This window comes from Lepisosteus oculatus, chromosome 1 (genome assembly GCF_040954835.1).
Source record: "Lepisosteus oculatus isolate fLepOcu1 chromosome 1, fLepOcu1.hap2, whole genome shotgun sequence".
Lineage (NCBI taxonomy): Eukaryota > Metazoa > Chordata > Actinopteri > Semionotiformes > Lepisosteidae > Lepisosteus > Lepisosteus oculatus.
The window spans coordinates 34,998,846-35,018,790 of record NC_090696.1 but is presented as its reverse complement, the minus strand read 5'-3'; the positions used below and the strand labels follow the sequence as shown (position 1 = coordinate 35,018,790).

Sequence of the window (19,945 nt, the reverse complement as noted above, 5' to 3'; positions counted from 1 at the left end):
CTGCAGTATGATTAGGAAAAAATGGCAGGTTTAGCACAGCCTTGAATTAAGTCTCAAAGACAGATTTGTTTTGCATCTCTCTAAATTGGTTATATTTACATTGACAGTCAATTTTAATGCTTCTAAGTATATATAGTTAGCCAGAAACAGGCTGTATTTAGTTTCTGATGTGTGTCTGGTAAAAGGACGGAATAATGTATATTGCATACAATAAAACGTAACTGCAGGCAGTCTTCATTTCTTCACTAAAGCAAATACATGAAAATAAGAACTAAAATCTAAAAACAGAAACTGATCTCAAGGCATCTCTAGGCACCTCACGATTTGATTCGATTTCAATTCAGGATTATAAATAGATTCTCGACGCATCTTGTTTTTGTTTCTGTACATGATGATTTTTTTTCTTACTGTGTGATTGGAGTTCACGAGACACGAGCTGCCATTCTTCAGTGATGTAGTGCGCGGTAACAGTGATATAGGAATCTGTTGCAATGGACGTCCACGCATCACAGGTTATTGCCACCCTATTTGCTTTCTTCAATGATTCCAAAACTTGAGTTTTGGTCTCGTTGTAGGGTGTTGGTATTGCCGTTTCACTAAAGTGACGCAGAGACGGTATGTTGTACCTCGGCTCCAGTGTTTGCAACATTAAGCGAAAGCCCGGGTTTTCAACAACAGCGTAGATGGCGCAAATCTTTTGCTAGAAAATTTGCTATAGACCTGGTGATTCGCTTCGCCCTTTCCAAACTATGTGGAAGCTTTGACATTTGCTCGAGGGTTCTCTGTTCGGCAGCAATAAGACCAGGCCATTTTTCCTCCAACTCCGTGAAATGTGATTTTGCATGTTTGTTGTATTCCTGAAATATGACACAGCTTGCACACTGCATGGCTCTTATCCAGTTCATTTTCACCTTTTACTTCATAACATCCAAAATGTGCCCATACGGTGGCTTTCCAAGCAGAGGGTGCAGGCCGGAGTTTATCCATCTTCACAAAGCGGGTAGCTTAGCTTAGTTCAAATGTAGGCATGGTGCACCTGTTAACCCATTCGTCACAACGCAATTAGTTTCGTTCTAAGCCCAAAAAACGAAACCATTATTAGCTCTATTTGTCCTTTACTTTACGTTGGATTGTTTTTATCTGAAATGCTTAGTACTGTGCATATTAAAAACAAAAATTACAAGACCAATTATGGAGTTTTGTGAATCGATGCAGAATCGTACAAGAGAGAATCACTATGCATCTAAGAACTGATTTTTTCCCACCCCTATGTTCATCCTGGTACAGTGCTTGCAGAATAGAATCAGAAGAGCAGTGTTCTTAGATATTATCTTCAAAATATACAGTAGATTTATGTACTGTATTTGTACTGCACGTTAAAATACTTGTGTAAATTATGTCATGTATCATCTTGCATTGTTGCATAAATTTCCAATATTCTTCAAGATTACCTGCTACCCAACTAGGTCTTCCTAAAGTCAGATACTTAACGGCAAAAGTACACCAACCTAACCCCTACTATAACCACAAGCCTCTGGTATGAGGTAGTGCAACAGGTAGATAGGCTAACACTGTGCACTGTGAAACCATCCTCTTCTGTTCCTGTTTGAACCTGGAAACCAAAGAGTAAGTTGTTGGGCTTCTTTTTTTTTTTTGATAGGACAGACACGGCTCTAGCTGATAGGGCACACTTGCGGGTGCCAGCTTGACAGAAGCAGTCATTAGCATTTAGTGTGCCTATGACAGTCTGGCCCTCGCCATTCAATTAAGGGCAGATGGCCAGATTTCTAAGAACTGCCCTGTTCTACTTATCGTTGGCACCTCTTTACAGATCGGATGGGTGGATTGGCACCTTTTCATGTCTTTAAATGGAAACGTATACCTCACTGATCACTTGACTGACATTCTACAAGCCTTCCAACATGTCAATGTGCATGTTTATTGGTCTAGAATACTTGTGCTTCCCTGACCAGCTGCCACCACTCAAAATAGCACCAATTGAATACCTTTCAGCCAAAATTTGAGATGTCAGTAGCAGATTTATTGGGCTTCATACATTTAATGAATAAGGCAGCATCACAGTGCTGCTAATGAGTGTCATACACTACTACTAATTCCTAAGATTCATCACTATTGTGTTTTACCCCCTGAAAAGACACTATTTATCAACTGCTAATGTTTTAATTTTTTGACAGGACTGACAATAATGATCACCAATTACAATCATGCATAATTTACAGTATTAACATAGGTTCTCCAACCTCAAAAACACTTAACTACAGGGCTCCATAAGCGTTCTGTAACCTCTCACAAACCCTTTTCAATATTCCACTTGGTAACAAGAGATTTGCAACCTTAGTGTACCAGTTACATTCACAAATATTCAGAACTTGGGCAAACATTAGTTCTGAAAGAACACTAATGGGCACTTTCTAGAGTTCAACACTTTCCCCTGTCAACTTCTTTTAAGGGCACTCAAGAGCCGAGTGAAATGAACAAAGTGTCAGTGAGAAGAGGACAAGTTCTGATGTGTATGAACCATATTGGGAAAAGGTATTAAGAGGCATGTCTGGAGGAAAGTCACACTAGTAACATAATATTACCCTCGTTATAAATAATAATACTCTGCAAGTAACAAAAGTCAATTTCTTTTATTCAAGTGTACAAATGCATGTAATTGTTTAAATAACCATGGTCCTTTTGCCCTCACTCTTATAAAGTATTAATAGTTCCTGATTTAATTTTTCAATGCCCGCAGAGGTTGGAGGAAAAGACACCTGATTCACACTGAATAGCAGTGGTATAATTGGTACAGCCTGAAAAATGAAATATTCTAGTATGAAATACAAAAATATTCCAGTAGGTCTGATCTTTCTAAAATGGTACTTCTAGAAACTCAAAAGCAAATATACAAAACATAATGTACATGTAACAACAAATGGTATTCAAAGATTTTCCTGATTATTCTTTTACTCTTATCTTTCTTAACTTGGATGACAGAAAACCTTTGCTGTGTGGAAAAAAATTGACATTATTTCTTGTATATATTAGAACAAAAATGTAATTAGATCTTCATGAAAGTCTTAAAAAAGATAATATCATATCTATCCTGATATCCTGATTAAATGACAACAAAACAAAACAAAAACTAAATTTAGATTATTTAATTAACAAACTAATGTGATTAAAAAGCAGTGCCAAACCAAGAAACTCCCACAACCATGCTACTCTACAACCATGTTTGATGGTTGGGATGAGGGTCTTCCTTTGGAAGGCAGTGTTTCTCATTTGGATAGACGCTTGATTCATCTGTCAAGAGGATATTCTTCCAGTAGTCTTTTCATCATCCTGGTGCTTTATGATGATTTGAGATGGGCAGCAATGTTCTTTTTTAAGAGAGAAATGGTTTCGTCCTGGCTATCCTCCAATGAAAACCAGTCTTTTTCTAGCAGTTAAGCCATGAACACTGGCATTAACCACAGCGTGAGAGGCCTGCAGATCCTAAGATATTATCCTGGGGTTCTTTGTGATTTTCTGGATGTTTCTCCGAGTTGCTCTTGGGGAGTTTTTAGCAGGATAACTAGTCCTGGGTATAGTCACCATGGTGACAGACATTTTCTGCCAGACAGTGGATAGATGGAGACTTGGATGTTTACAAATGGTTTTGTAACCTTCTCCACACCAATGAGTATCAACCGCTCATTTTCTGAGGTCCTTTGAAATCTCTGTTGGTCATGGCATGATAAGTTTTAACTAACGTCTATGGTGAAAGATAAACTCACAAAGTTTCTGACTCTTATATACAGCAGGGTCAGGATGCCCAAGCTCAGTTCTTGTTTACTTGTTAGCCAATTACTTCACCATTGGATTTTAAGTACCCCTTTAATTGTGCTAAGTAAACTGTGGGTTCTGTTTTTATTTCTCATGTGATTTCTCAATCTCACTGATTGTTAATTACTCATTTTCTTAAACTAATTACACCATTTGGGCTCCTATAATTTTGAATAAGTAGATATATGTAAACTCTTGAAATGATCAGTTAACAAGTATCATGGTAAGAAATTAATAAACTTTTTCTTGGAACTGTAGGAAAAGCTGATCCTTGTATGGCACAACTGAAGTTTTCAAAGAGAGCTCATCATTTGACTTTGATCAAATAAGGTGTCATACAACAAGGCTACACAGCAAGGAAAATGTTCCCTAAACGCCTGCACACTCCAACATCCATGCTAAAACCAAAGTCAGGCCTAGAAACTACAAAAAACACCTTGTTCTTCTCAGACATTGGCATATTGTGAAAAAGTGTTAGTTCCATAACAGATTGCATTATAGTGTTCCAGGGAATGTCAATACTTAGTAATAAAAGCAAATCAGTGTTAATCCATGGAAAGTGTAGGCTATGACAGATTTGGGCCAAAATAATTGTCTATAAAATAATGGTCTCTTGTTCTGTAAGACTCACATTTACCAATTTCTGCTTTTATTTTGATTACCTTCCTTTGAACAGTTTTTCAACCAGCACTGTCTGTTAATTAAATTTAAAAGACAACTATTAATTATGCAACAAGCTCAATCTTTTTTCACTTCAGAGCTTCAATGAGCCTTGGACTAAGCTAAAAAAAAGTTCTCCATCTGCTTTCCTGATCAAAGTATGCACTTTTCCATGGTTTAGCTTGGACTTTTTCCAGGGTAATACAATAAGAAACCGTAAAAATATCAATTCAGCAATTTGGACAGCATTAATGACATTTTTTCTCAACACTTTTAAAGACTTGTAGAATGGACGATGCTGTAATTTAGGGGAGTGATCCAAGAGGCTGTTGAAACTGTGGGAAGATAAACTGGGAGAGAGGGAAACATACAGCGCACTGAACTTTTAATAATAAATTATCTTTAAAAACTGATCCCTTTCAAGAAGAACAGATGGTTTTATAAAGTTAAAAAAAAGATTTTTTTATTTATAATGCCTCATATGGAATAGCTAATTGTGCATTTCCATTTGCAGCAACAAACTTTGCAATCATGTACAGGAGATAGTGAGGAAGCGTTACCAGATTCCTCTGACCTTCCAGCCACTCATGTTGTAATGTGCCAAAGGCCACACGGCCTCATGATTTAATTAACAAAATAATGTGACAGCAAAGCAAAGCTCCAAACCACGAAAATCCTAGAACCATGATACTCCACAACCATCTTTAACGGTTGGGATGAGTAAGGGGGTTCAGTGCAATTGGGAAGGGCGGTGCATCCCTCACCCTCAGCTGGGCTTGCTTGTAAACACCAGGAGGCCGCAGGGGTTGCTGTTTTGCTGAGACCAGAGAGGCCCTGACTGACTAATCCCACGCACCCCTTGATGGTGCCCAGCCAGTTCCTGGGGAACCACGGACACACACTTACAGTAGCTGGTGGCATGACCCATCCTTGAACCTGTGATCGCAGAGCTCAACCTGGGCTTAAAAAATAGACTTTTAATACTTTTAATAGCTCTAATTTGGAAAAAAAACAATAATTTCATACAGTATATTAGTACTGGTTAAAGGGAGTTTTGTACTTGTTTATTTTTCTCATTGGAATAGGTTATTTATTTTTTATTCTCTTAAGCATGAATGGATTTTTCATTGCACGTTATGATGGGTAACTTAAAACCACATTTGTCACCAAAAAAAAGGCTGGGCCTTCCCTGTAGTAACCTTTACTCACCATGTCAGCCGACTGGCTTTGAACACGGAAGAATATTTCAATAAATCTCAGAAACAAGGTAGAAAACATGAAGTAACAAATCAAAACAACACATTTTTATGTAGCACCATGAAAAACAGAGCTGTCTCCTTTCAATTTAAATGTGAAATCATGTCACTGAAAGAATACGCCAGATTTCTATAAATAATGCAAAAGCAACATACTGCAAGTACGGTGTATCACAGAATTGTGTTATAATTTTATTTGCATTTCAGCATATGTTTCTGTTTGGAAGTGACATTACACGCTTCATTTCACAAAAAAGTAATTTTCTTTCTGAGATGCAAAACAACTTATGTTTAATTCATTTGGAGAGAAAAGCCCTGTGTACCCCTGTCTTCAGTATATCTTGTACCGTATTTCCTGAAGAGGCCAGCACCTGAGTTTTGAAAGGGTGCACAAAGGCAAGTTAAGAGCCAACAGCTAAATGTTAAAAGAGGAGCTTCATATAAACATAAGAGAGGCTCCAAACAAGAGGAGGACATTGGGTCCATCTAGCCCATTTGGTAGTTAGTAGCTAATTGACCTGAAGATCTCATCCTTTCTTGGTAGAAACACAAGACAACATTTTTGGGTAAAGAAACGTCCTTTGTTCTCAGATTTAAACACACTTTCATTTAGTTCCCTATTCATGCTTCACTCTGCTCCGGTTAGTGCTTCACTGTTGATTCTGAAGACGTCCACTAGGATGTCTTTACCGATTTTAAGTACTTGGATCAAGATACACACTACCTGATCCACTTCTGCTACTTCGTTTATTTGGCTGACATGTTTATCATTACATAGACGTGTATGACACTGAAGCAAACTGAGTGAAATACCTTGCTCAAATCAGCACCATCAGTGCTCCAACAACGTCTGAACTTTCCAATACCAACGTTCAGAGCCCTAACCACAACTTGACACCGATTTATTATAAAAAAAAATTCCCTTTAAACCTCTTGCAGGCAGCCATCTCTTAATAAGAACCCTCCCAAGGGTTTGGCTCCAAGTTTTGAGCTTCTTTTTTGAAAAGAGTTTTCAACCAACCATGAATTTCCCTTTCATTGTATTTTCTGATTCTGTATCACAGGACTATAGCAGTAACTTCACGCTGGGAAGCTGGGTTAGTATCATCCAGAGCATATCCTTATCTTAAAAGAATATAATTACACATCTTTTTTTGCCATGCAGGATGCAAGATTCTTCAATAATCTTAAAGAGACATGGTAGAGACTTAATCTGGCCTATAATTTAAACCTTTACCACTTCCGGGTACTGTAGAATTCATTACCACAATGTTTCACAAATTACAGAGCCAAGACAGATGACTCCATAAAGGTCACAGAAGTCACAGAAAGGTTTATTTCAGTCATCAGTAATCCCAGAAATCTCGCTTTCAGAGTTTTAAAAGAGTTCGCTCACTGCTCCCAGGCAACCAGATTTTAAAGTGCCTGAGCAGGAATATTTAAAGCATCACACCTCTCTACCAGGATACACAGGGAAAAAAAATAATTTCCGGAATGAATATATCAATAATTTAAAAGGGTCACTGAAAGTGTTTTGCATAATTGAAGTTTCTAAAATGTTATTTTTTACTTCCATAAGCCATAAACAGAACATGAGACAATTTCCTATATATCTCTAAGCAAAAAATATACTGTAGTATTAGTAACTGTTTTTACTCACATTTTTTAATGGCCAGTTTTGACCATATGCCAACAGTTTTTACCTCCAATTCGGCTACACTAAATGTATTTTCTTCTATCGATGCTTTGGATACTTTACTCATTTTTTCAAAAGCCCCTGTCTTACAGTAAACATTTTTTAATTGAATTTGGTTTCCTTTGCCTTTCTTTTAGAATAATTTGATCTCTACGAACTGTACCACAGCACACTTTGCGTTCAGTCCCATCATCACACTTGAATGTGCACTTGTACATTGACTTCTATCAGTTTCTCTGAAAGTCATAGAGACTTTTCCATCTCTGTTTGACTTAACTAATAAGACATGTCACATTACATACAGTATTGTCCTGGTTGTTTTAAGAATGAGGTAAAACAAAAGCAATGTATTTAAACAAGGTGACACGGACACGCCATGTCTTTTTACAAATACAATTTTATTTTGTAATACAGCAGGTCAAGTTTTATATTAATCATCCACTCGTTTTTTTAAAGCCTTAGTGCAGCTCTATAGTAACGAACGTCTTTATCTTGTGCAGTACGTGAGAGAAATGGATCTCCATAAGCATCAGCAACACATAATTACTGCCTCCTCAGTAATTCAGACTAAAAACGTTAAACAAAAATGTGGTTGAAACTGCTGCTTGTACATGCAAACACACTGCAGGCCCATAGTGGGAGGAATCTGGCTCTCCTGGGCAAGACTTACTAGTCCCCTACCTTTTCATGTATCTCCTGTGTGGACTGTGCATCGCAGAAGGCCACGGTGGCCACGTCTTTGAGGATTGGCATCTCCACTGTGCAGTCCCGGCCATCCAGCAAGGCCACCAGCGGACGCGGGTGCATGGGCCCGTTCATGATGGGAGGTCGAATGCCTGGAGATGGGAGGAGAAACGCAAGTAAGTCATGAAGACAAAGGCGGGGGTTCTCCGTCGAGATCTGGCACTGGAGCAAACCAGCCCATCGGTCATGCATTATACAACAACGGCATTCTGATCCATCAGGATCAGCACTGACTCCATACAGAGCGCTTTTCAGACACTAAGTCACACTAAGTGAGCCATTTACCAGAGTGAAAAGAAGAAAAACAGCACATTCAAGTTGACAAGAGAGAGCAATACAGTCAAGTAATCAGTAAGCTTCAGAAACAAATTATTAGAATCTAAGCAACGGCAGATAAAGACTTAGTAGGTTATTGTGCAAAGACCGTACAGTTCAAGGAGGCTTGCAAATCTACCGGATGAAAACAATCTAAGTGAGGCTATAAAACAAAAACTCAGAAAAGCTCCTTAAGCCACTAATGAAGATGGATTTTATCAAGTTTTTAAAAAACAAAAACTACTACAATAGCACTACGGACTGAGCTTTAATATCAACACACCACATGCTTATATTCCCAAATTCATTACACTTAATTGTGATGATAAAGACTTCCAATTTTCACAACCACCAGCGGGAGATTTGTTAATTATTTTGCACATATAGTAGGCTTCCGTATGAGCTGTTTTATAATGCTTATTTGTTTTAATTTATACTATGTCACTACAACAATCAAATGAGACAGACTTTGTCCTGTGTTTACTTTAAGCTACAATATATTCAGAGAAATATAGAGAAACACATTACACTAATAATTTCACCACTTTGACTTTTATTATTATTTATTTGGCTGATGCTTTTATCCAAAGCATGGATACACACCCAAAGAGTACTTACATTTAATTGAAACAATCTGAGTAAGGTTCCTTGCTCGAGGACATAGCAGTAGTGCCCCACCAAGTTCAAACCCACATCTTTCCAGTTAAAAGTCTAGTTTAATCTAGAATTTAGAATTTAGTCTAGCCTAATATAGACTATTTTTTTTATTTCTGTGGTGTGCTGTCCACTCAAAAGCAGACAAGCAAAACTATTGTATGATGGCGTTATTCAAAATGAATGGGCCAGAAAATGCATTATTTCACATAAAATTTGTGCTTTATACTGGAAACACAATATGCACCAAATGTTGTTTGTACTAAAACAAAATGGTCCAAATCATTTACACATACACATTCTCTCAACCTCTTAAAAACCCTGCAACACATGACAAATTAACCCGTAATCTTTCTTTTACACTTTAAAAACAATATTCAAATGTTGAAAGATGGAAAATTGCTGTTAGCCGAAGAATTTGTCAAATTGTGTCATTTGTCTTGCTTTTCAAACCGTCGGTGATGGGTTTGGTGAAAATAATAACTGAGTTCCAGTATCTGGAGGATTTGTTCACCTACTCGCAGTTAGTGCTCTGAGCAGAATGCTACCAGCAGATCTTTTTGTTTACAGACAGCCTATAAGAGGGTTATTAAACAGTGAAAAGTTGAAATCCAGAGAGACCCGACAGCAAACAGACATTCATTAAGCCTGTCTGTGCACACGGATAGCAATAGGTAGCAATATATTCCTCAGTCCACAAAAAAAACTGTTGCTTGCTGTTCAAGAAAAAGAAAATTAAATTAAGAAATCACATCTAGATTTGCAGACTGCAACTTGTCAAAGGAAGCAAATGCAACGGCATCTTATTTACACTATTATACATTTACATTTAAAAAAAACCCTGGCCCTCTAACTGGCATAAAGATACCATATTGTTTTCCCCTATTAATTCTGTTCACAAGTCAGTGTCACCCCCACACCCTGCAATGCCTATCAGATAAAAACACATTTTAGGATTAAAATGGATAGTTTCTGACAGCAAAGTACTAAGATCCCTAATGAATATCCTGACAGATACTGACTGATATCACCCGGCCTTTTAAAAACATCACAGGTCCAAAGGTTAATGCTCAAAACCAATGATATAAAGGGCCCATTTATCCTGAAGAGGGTGTCAATTATGTATTTGTAACTTGGGGAGATGTGGAGAGACTGGAGATTCTTACTGACCTTGAATTATCATTCCGAGTTTATAGGCTACAGAGATTTAGAAAGAATTACAAGAAATCAAGCATTCCATATTTGAGGTGAAAAAGCAACCTGATAATCACAATATTAAAAAAAAACCTAAATAAACAGGAACACAAATATTAAGTAGCAAGTCCCCAGATAATGTTATGACACTTGTAATATAAAGACAATTTAATTGTTCCAGATCTGGCATTTCTGCTTATGGGCACAACACACCTGACATTTTGCTTTTATTGTAGATGATCTTGATTTTAATGAAGCTTTCAGGAATGGAAAATGCTGTAGTGGATCCTCACTGGAACAGCCTTTCTGTAAATAAAAGAGTTAGCTTTGGAAGTTTTATAACTGTAAAGCTTAATGTCCTAAAGCTTACAGTAAGAACAGTGGCTTCCTAATGCCAGAGAGAATCTATGAGGAGACAAGCCTGGTGTAAACAGAAGATTATCCCCTTAAGAGGGAGGAATTTATTTATCATCAGCCAGGCAACACATGAATATACATGCAAAAGATAAAAAATACAAATTTACAATATAATTCTACTATACAGTTACAGAATATGCTTTAAGGATGAGCGTAAAGGAATGTGCTCCACTTAATATTGTCTTTGTCTTCTATAGTGTTTTTGAGGTCATTAAAATGTTGCTGATGATTTCTGAAAAGGAGTATTATCCAACCCACTCTACAGACATGCTACTCTCCAGTTGGAACACCTTGGTAATGGAATACTAAAGAAGGTGTTAATCTCAAGGGCTGTGATCCCCGTTAAAGGAAATTTGGAATGTAATTCAAATGAGAATATTCTTTGCATAGTGATGTGCCCCAGTATCACAGAAATACAGTGCTGTATAAATCAAGAAGACACCCCTCCCCCGCTCATGTGTCACTCAAGCAGCCCACAGACTGTATTCTGCCATAAGCTCCACCTTATTAATATGGGATATTAAGTCTGGTAATGTAGAGACCAGAGACTACCAGCACTTCATCAAGAGAAGGCCTTAAATTCCAGCTATTAAATACAGAAGTCTATATCCTGTTGTTTAACTTAACTTAAAGCAGCTTCTCTATGCATGAATGGGGAAAATTTTCATAATGACTGCTTAGATAGTATGGCTTACTTGTAGTATGGCTTACTTATCCTTGCTGTCACTGGATAAAAAAACTGCATGTCATGTCAGTAGTTTAAATCTATTAAACTTTACTGCAGTTACAACGCAGGCACAGTGCTCTATCATGCATCAGTTTTAGATCAAGAAATAACCTGTGACTGATGTGCTGCTACCAGCTCTGTCCATTTCAGTACTGTTTTAACTCAACACAATGTAGGTATCTTTCCAGAAGTACCAATTGTGGAACCAAAACTGAACTATATGTTTTATGAACTGAAAGCTACATCACACCCATAAATACAAATAACAGTTTGCTTGCTTAAATCTGCTCCTACATTATCTTTCAGTGAAGTCCCATCTACTAGCAGAAACGTGCTCAATATCTAGACAGACATGGATTGTTAAAGACATCAATGTGCAAAAGAAACATGGAAAAATGAACAGAAAATGCTGCTGTCAAATTCAACCCCAGAAGCATCCTGACAAAGAGTTCAATTGAATTTGATGCCTGCAAACAAATCTAATTGTTCTTTAAGAACTGAGGGCTAGAAGTTTAAATCAAAGTACCAAGATGATGTGTAGAGTCACAGAATTCCCCGATAATAAAGATATTGCTGAAAATAAAACAGTTATAGGATAAAAAAAATCTACAAATAACTAGGAGCTGAAAGGGCTGACTGGCTTCCAATTTTATTAGGTTATTTTGTAAAAAATTGTCTCAAAGCGTTTGCTTCTAACAATCTCAGAATCCCATTTCTCCTTTAAGTAAAGACCATGAAGGAACTTATCACATAGATAATGGTAGTGTTACAGTACATTAATCTTCTTTGGATAAAGTCATAGCACGAACGCACATACATACTCTTTATGAAACCAAATGACTACATGAGCTCATTTGTCTTCTCCCTGAGCCAGCAGGGCTTAAACACAGATCAAAGAGAGGTGATACAGATGCATAAAGTGTGCTGGTCTTGTGCAGAATGCATGTTTAGACCATTTCCATTAATTCCAAGTGAACAACCTAGCAGCTCTCCAGCAGTGTAAAATAAACCAGATCTATTTGAAACTCTCCCACTCCCCCTGCAAACACTATTCCTGTTGAAATGAGCTGCTGCCTAGGAGCCAAAACCCATCTTAATGGTTTATTGACAACCTGAGAATTGATCTGAGCCATCTAATTCTCTTAGCACTGCACCGTACCTGTCTGAAAGAATCACGTCTTTCTCTGTGCTCATGTACTGTAGCTGCAGAGAAATGTTATTTCTGGCAGAGGGTATTATTTTTTGCCGCTGCTACAGTGCAAGAGGCCAAGAGGGAGAAGAAAGCAATTTCTTTAGCATTATCTCTCAGAGAACCTACTGCACAAGCAAGCTAAAATTGTCCCCATCTTTCTCAATGTTGGATTATTCATAACCCAAAACTATATTCCTACTGCAGACTCCATTCAAGTTCCTAAATATACCTGGATGTTGAGAACGAGGTGTCGGGCAAACATCTATGGAAAGATGAAAAAAGCATACAAATAAATATTTTGCATACTTTCAGTGACAAGGGGCAGTCATCTTCTGAGCTTGCACTGAGACTCTGTGAAAGCTCCTTTTTGATCTACAGTAGCCCAGTTTTGAATTATGTACCTTGGTATAGTATGGTGTACAATGCACACCATAAAAAATGTAATCATAGGTTGTAGCTGTTACTGATAGTTATTCTCCCTCTTTTTTCTGTTTGCACTGTAGTGAATTATTTCTGCTGTACTATATTAAATTATTTCATTAGGTGCAGTAAACACTGATATAATTTCAAGTAGTAAGAAAAATATGCTATTTATTACCATTTCTTGGTTATCTGTATGGCGAGTATAAAATGTTTTGGAATTTTGGAAATAGTTCTATGCTATTTGGTAAAATAAAATGGGTAATGTGGCCTCATTAACAAAGGCTATATAGTTTAAGAAGGTTAAACCAATTACCTCGTATTCAGCGACATAATAATATTTAATGAAAGATAAATCAAGCAGTTCTTCCCTTTTGCTCCCTATATCATTAGGCTTGTGTGGTGATTTAGGGTGATTTAGTAATAAAGCTACAAATCCTTCTTGAACCTGTTTCCCCAGGTACACCACACGGAGCAAGTGCTCACAAATGAAACATTACATCACAAAGAAAAGGAAAAACAGAAGAAAAGGCAAAGGTAAGCATGGTAAAATAGGTGTAAAAAAAGTTAAAACAAAATTAACGCAACACACACATCTCGCCAAGGCAAAAGTTACGAGGAAGTTTTAAACTGTAATGGCCAGATTCTGATCCTCAGCTGATGCTGAACCACGAGGCTGACTGCAATGGCTCGTCACTTGGAAGAGCACCTTTTCTACTATGCTGTAGAAATAAAGAATGGGCTGCAAGCTGGGACTGGATTTGTGGGTCTGGATTAGCAGACTGTCAGAGATGAAATTCAGAATTACTAGGATGAGCAGAAAGTCATATCCCCTCCCTCAAAAAGGCTTGGCTCATTCATTGGTTTTAAAACAGTTCCTCCCTGTTCCTCCCATTCTCTTTTTAAATTGATTTCCTATTTCTTGGTTTGTGTCTCACACAAACCTGTGTGATTCTGAAGTCTTATAATAATAATAATAATAATAATAATAATAATAATAATAATAATAATAGCTAATACTTATATAGCGCTTTTCTGGACACTCCACTCAAAGCGCTTTACAGGTAATGGGGACTCCCCTCCACCACCACCAATGTGCAGCCCCACCTGGATGATGCGACGACAGCCATAGTGCGCCAGAACGCTCACCACACATCAGCTATCAGTGGGGAGGAGAGCAGAGTAATGTAGCCAATTCATAGAGGGGGATTATTAGGAGGCCATGATTGGTAAGGGCCAATGGGAAATTTGGCCAGGACGCCGGGGTTACACGCGTTTCTTGCGTTTCTTGCGTTTCTTTTCAAGAAACGCGAGAAACGGATTTTTTATGACCACAGAGAGTCAGGACCTCGGTTTATCGTCTCATCCGAAAGATGGCCCCTTTTTACAGTATAGTGTTCCCGTCACTACACTGGGGCATTAGGACCCACATGGGCCACAGGGTGAGCACCCCCTGCTGGCCCCACTAACACCTCTTCCAGCAGCAACCTTAGTTTTTTCCCAGGAGGTCTCCCATCCAGGTACTGACCAGGCTCACACCTGCTTAGCTTCAGTGGGTTGCCAGTTGTGAGTTGTAGGGTGATATGGCTGCATTGACTCTGTCAGTGGCTTTGAGAATTCTGTATAAGCAAATTAGGTTTTAGCTGTAGGTTTCTGTCAGTGTTTGTCAACCCCATCTACCTACAAGCAGGTATCAAGGATTTATGCGGCTTGAATGTACAGTACCATAAAAGCCACACTTCACATAACATTTGAACTGTGTCTGAAACCTTGTTTTAAAAATAGAATTCTATTTGATACAAGGCTGTTTCAGTGCATTCAAGATGTAAGATTAATATTGAGAAGATGGCATAAGAGTGGCTTACTAAAAAAGCCCATTGTGAATACAGAACAGAATATGTAGTCAAATACAAGCTCTACAGTGTTAAAGAATCCTTCAGTTTTGCCCACTTTGGCATCTTCTGTCACTTGCCCAACCCACTCCCACGCATCTACAGATTTAATCTGTGCTGACCTGAACTTGACCTCAGCTGTATTCTCCAGTGTTGCCTGTCCACATACTGTAACTTCTGTACGTAAGCCATTCTCCCAGAAAACACAGGAGACTCCACCAATGAGCAGACTGGAAACAGAAACTTGTTCTGTTGTTCAGGGAATACCATTACTGTCCAAGCTTATGTTCAGTGATTGTCCTTTGTTTTTCCCTGTTGTTGAACAGATTTTCCTATATTTCATTAAGGTACCAAACCAGGTCAACTTTATGAATGAAGAAGCTTCACGGACAGAAAATATTGCAGAATTATCAATTAAATGAAGCACTGCAATTTTTGTGTTTCATCCATTAATCCACGGCCACTATTCACTCCTGCACTATATCACCTAAAACTAATACAATTTTACATTTACAGCTGTTTCTTTTATAGTCTATTAAAACCTAATGTTGTTTTTATTATTTGTGTCTCATAAAATACAGAAATGCACCTATATCCACCCACCAAAAAAGCAGAAATATACAGTAGTAGTCAAAGTGTATTCTGAGTGAATAGTCAATGTAATTACAGTTCTAAAGGAAAACAGTTTAAAGTGAGCTTCAAGGACTCCAAACAAGATAACATATATTACAAACAGTACAAAACATTTCATTTTCCAAAGAAAACTAGTTCCACCAAAGAGACAAGAACATAAATTGTATTTCAAGAAAATGTAATGACTTAATCCCAGCAACCATTTATACATCAGCAGGGCTTAGTTTTATTGTCTGTGGTATTTTTGAATATGGCAGCATCATCTTAGGAGCCTGTTCTCTCCAGATCTTCCAAGCTAAGAAAAACAGAATCTGTTTTGTAAAAGGACAGAAAACCTCAATGAACAATGGTTATGGACAGTAGGCTACACCTACCCACTTTTAGTATTTGGGATGGATGAGAATAATACTTTGTCTGTTAAGGATCCTACCCAGGATTTTGAGGAATGCCTGTTGTATTAATACAAATTGTGAGCACAGAACAATCTACTCAGGTTTGGTTGTAGTTTCTGTCAAGAAATGACTGGATGATATCCTAGGTTCAACTCGGTCAGCCAAATAAGACAGATGGGTTGAAATGGGCTCAATCTAGTTTGAAACCTTCCTTATGTTCATTTATACAACATAATTATGGCATCAACAGACATATATAGAATTTCAGGAGATAAACTTTGGTTCAATTAGTGGAGACATTGTTTTAAAATGTTCTGGAAACCTTTGACGTTGGAAAGCTTGATGTTATTTCTGATATAAATGGAAAGGCTCATCATAATGAAACTTTCTGCTCAAAATTTATTTACAGATGTCACAGCTGTACTTCTCCTATTATTGTATCACATTTGTACAATTAAAGTTAACAAGATTTCTGTTAATTAAAAAGAAATAAAGTTATAGCTAAGTGACTTAAAAATGTACTTCTTAGTTGTTGAATAACTAAAACAAGACGCAAAACCTATCTAGTTCAAGCAGTTAGCATACTGATAAATTTCCATTAATTATAGAGTCCACAAATGTGTTCATTAAGCAGGCACTGTGCAGAAACCTCTAGACAAAATGTAAATGGTGTGCAGGTAAGAATAATTTGTCTTACTACATTTTCACTCTTTGAAACATTGCATTTATCTGGATCAAAGTCAGTTTCATTAGCAACACAAGTCAGTTATGTGCTGTTATGATATTCCACTGAATTCCAGATAAGTCAATTACTTTAAGACAAGACAAGCGAAGGCTCTGTAGTGGAGTCCTACAGCCCTTATTATCAGTTAAAATATAATTACTACAGCAGTGTTATGATGTTTTTTCTATGACAGAGATAAAGACCAGTGATTATTTCAAGGATATTCAATTGCAGGAATGCTGCAGACAGCATGTAATCAACCCGTATTGTACACACTACAAATCACACATCTCAGAAAGCTGCGTTAAACTGATAAATAAAACTAGGAAAAAAGTACACTGTAATTTTACACAAATAACACCCTGCTATTTCCGGTAAAAGCAGGCTTTGAAGCACAAATGCACAATATTCATGAATGTAATTAAATCCACAAAGTGGCCTCATATTCAGACAAGTTTCTAACGCTGATGACATGATCCATTTTAAAGTTCATTCAAAGAATAACGATGCTCTCAGCAAATCAGCACATGTGGAAATAAGGGTTTCAAAAATGGAGGTAACGACTCAAATACCCTCTTCCAACTACAGTAAGAACTGCTTATTTAAAATCCCAATGCTGTTAATATGTACTTAATTTACTATGTTTAATCAGCAACAAAGTTGTCTGTGAAATATAATACAGCCTGAACAAAGGTTGTCATGCAATCAGTAATACTGAAATCTGCTGGTACATCCACATTTTTAAACCTTCAGAACCCACGTTAAGTGGAAAAATGATTTATTTGACTCTCAGGCTACTGCACACTGGTCTACAGGAACATTTATAGAGCCTCTTGAGTGGGGAAGAATTTGATATCAGACCTTTGAAAATATTTATATTTTCTCTACAATTCATGAACACTAAACAGGAAGCTTAAAAAGTGACAAAGTATTGGAAGAGGGCCAGTCAAAACTTACCATTTTCTACAGGAGGCCAGTGAGTTCAACCAGCAGGCTGTTTAGGGGATTGTGTTACAAGTAATCAAATTACTCATAAAGCTGCAACACAGTGGTCCCCCACTGAAGTAATAACAACCCAGATAGCACAAAGCAATAAAGACAGTAATTTCTAAGGCATAAAGGAAAGACTGCAGCTGTACTTTTCAATTTGTGAATGTCTTTGATTTTTTTTAATTGTATGTAGAATATCAGGTACTTAACCACTCTTCAATTACTGATCTGTTTTATTACTACTACTCACATCACTGATTATAAAAACTGAACCTTTCAGTGCCCACAGATATAGATAAATATTCATCCCAAATTTTCGTATGTGGTACTTTGCCATCATTAAGAAAAAATGATAAGAAAAAAAAATCAACAGTAGCCTGTTTTTAGTGTGTTTAGTGATAAGACTGACTTTAAAGAAAACCGAAGGAAGATTGTGCTTTTTGTTTGCATGCAAACGCCTTTAAAAAAACAGCAGAGGCATTCTTTCCTTGTGAACTCTCTTTCCTCCTTCTGTGAACCCTGCTGACCGATTACCCCATAGCCAGTATAATAACTCATGCCAGACACAAGCTCATTCTGTCTGTGCTGATATGTCCTGTAATCTACACCAGCCAAAGAGAAGCTCTTCTGGGGGCAGTAAATCTGTAAATCCACCCAGGGACACAGTCTTTCTGCTTCAACCTGACTTGAAAGGTTAAAGGAGCTACTTAACTGTCCCTGACTGTCAACATAGGAACAAAAACCACATCAATATATGTCTATTTTACACTTCTCAATGTGTCCGTTACAATATTTTGCCAGTATTCCCTTATGATCTAAATTGTCATTGCGCCATCAAAGGTACTACAAATTATTCTTTACAATACAAGCAATTATTTCTGGTACCATTTTCTCAAGACTACTGCATTAACTGCAAGGATCCTTCAACTGGCTTAAAGTATTCTGATTTAAAAAAATGACCAAAATGTTGCTGTTAGTAGTTTACTTGTTGAAGTGCTTTCACATCTTTCTGAAAAGTTTAATTTTGCTATTCAAAGATACCCAAATGCTATACTCCAGTACATCCAACACCCCAGGAAGCCCAGTGTGACAACATGAGTTTGCTGTTACTGTTTCTTTAAATACATATCAATACAAAGTTTTGTTCAGTGACTAACTTGCAGTCATCAAGTAGAAACAGCAGGACTGATAACTGCTTTGCCTGAATCTAATTTAATTTTTGTGATCTGGAAGAATTTAATGTTTAATCTCCAATGTTATTTTATTCATTTGTGCTTAATTTTGTTTTTCTGTAGCACTTACTCTGAGATCATACAACCCAAACCAGACAAACCCTGTTTACTGTCTAGTCAGTGGCTCCACACCTGTCATCTTTGGATAAATGAAACATGATGTGGAATCATATTTTAGGCTAAAACTGTCACTCCACCCTGACATCCCCCTCTTTAAGTCAGCAAAAAGTACCATCCATCCAAGTCAGTCAGAATACCCACATTCATGCACATCCACAGCTGGAAGTCACACATACTGTATATCTGTTGAGGTGAATTTGTAAAATTCACATAAATTTAAGGAGTATAAATTACAATTCTTTTTTGAGTGCAGATTATTTGTTCTTTTGTAAGATTTCTAGAAGATTGTTTTAAAAATATTTATCGCTGCTTAAGCCAAAAACTCTTGATTAAACATACTGCTAAACCCATTTTTGTTCTAAAACACTAAGCACAAACAATGATCCCTATCTCCTCTCTTAGAAGTAACACAGCTCACTCTAAATGATGCATCGTAAACCAAAAATGCAAACCGCTAACAAAATCTGGAAATAATTCACATGAAATGTGCGAAACATACGCACATAATGTGAAAAACAATATACTTCAAATTCCAGTATCTCAACTTATTCATAACTATTTTGAGTTTCTAGATATCCGAGGGGATTCTGTCAGCTCCAGTTCTGAAAAGACTCCATATGCACAACATGGTAACAAACATATGCTGTACTACACAGAAAATGCAACCCAAAAATAATATAGTCCAGTTCTTTGGCTGATAAAGCCATATCAAAAAACAAGTAAAGAAAGTAAAGCTTCACAGCGAAGTCTTTGTTGACCCAAAGGACTGCACAAATATGTGGTATTAAAAATGCTAAATGACTCCTGCAAGCCAAACTGCTATAATGTGAAAATTAACAGCAATATGCAGTGACCT

The 19,945-nt window shown here is 37.2% G+C and overlaps 1 protein-coding gene across 5 annotated transcripts in view; it reads right to left on the bottom strand.

Annotated features, from left to right (window-relative positions):
• The window catches only part of ctbp1 (C-terminal binding protein 1), a 217,088-nt gene that overhangs the window by 28,946 nt on the left and 168,197 nt on the right, over window positions 1–19,945 (bottom strand). For all 5 annotated transcript variants that reach the window (XM_006629639.3, XM_015344950.2, XM_015344948.2 and 2 more), the window contains one exon: window positions 8,125–8,279. In XM_006629639.3, coding sequence (XP_006629702.1) covers window positions 8,125–8,279 — 155 coding nt within the window. The remainder of the gene's footprint in view (window positions 1–8,124; window positions 8,280–19,945) is intronic.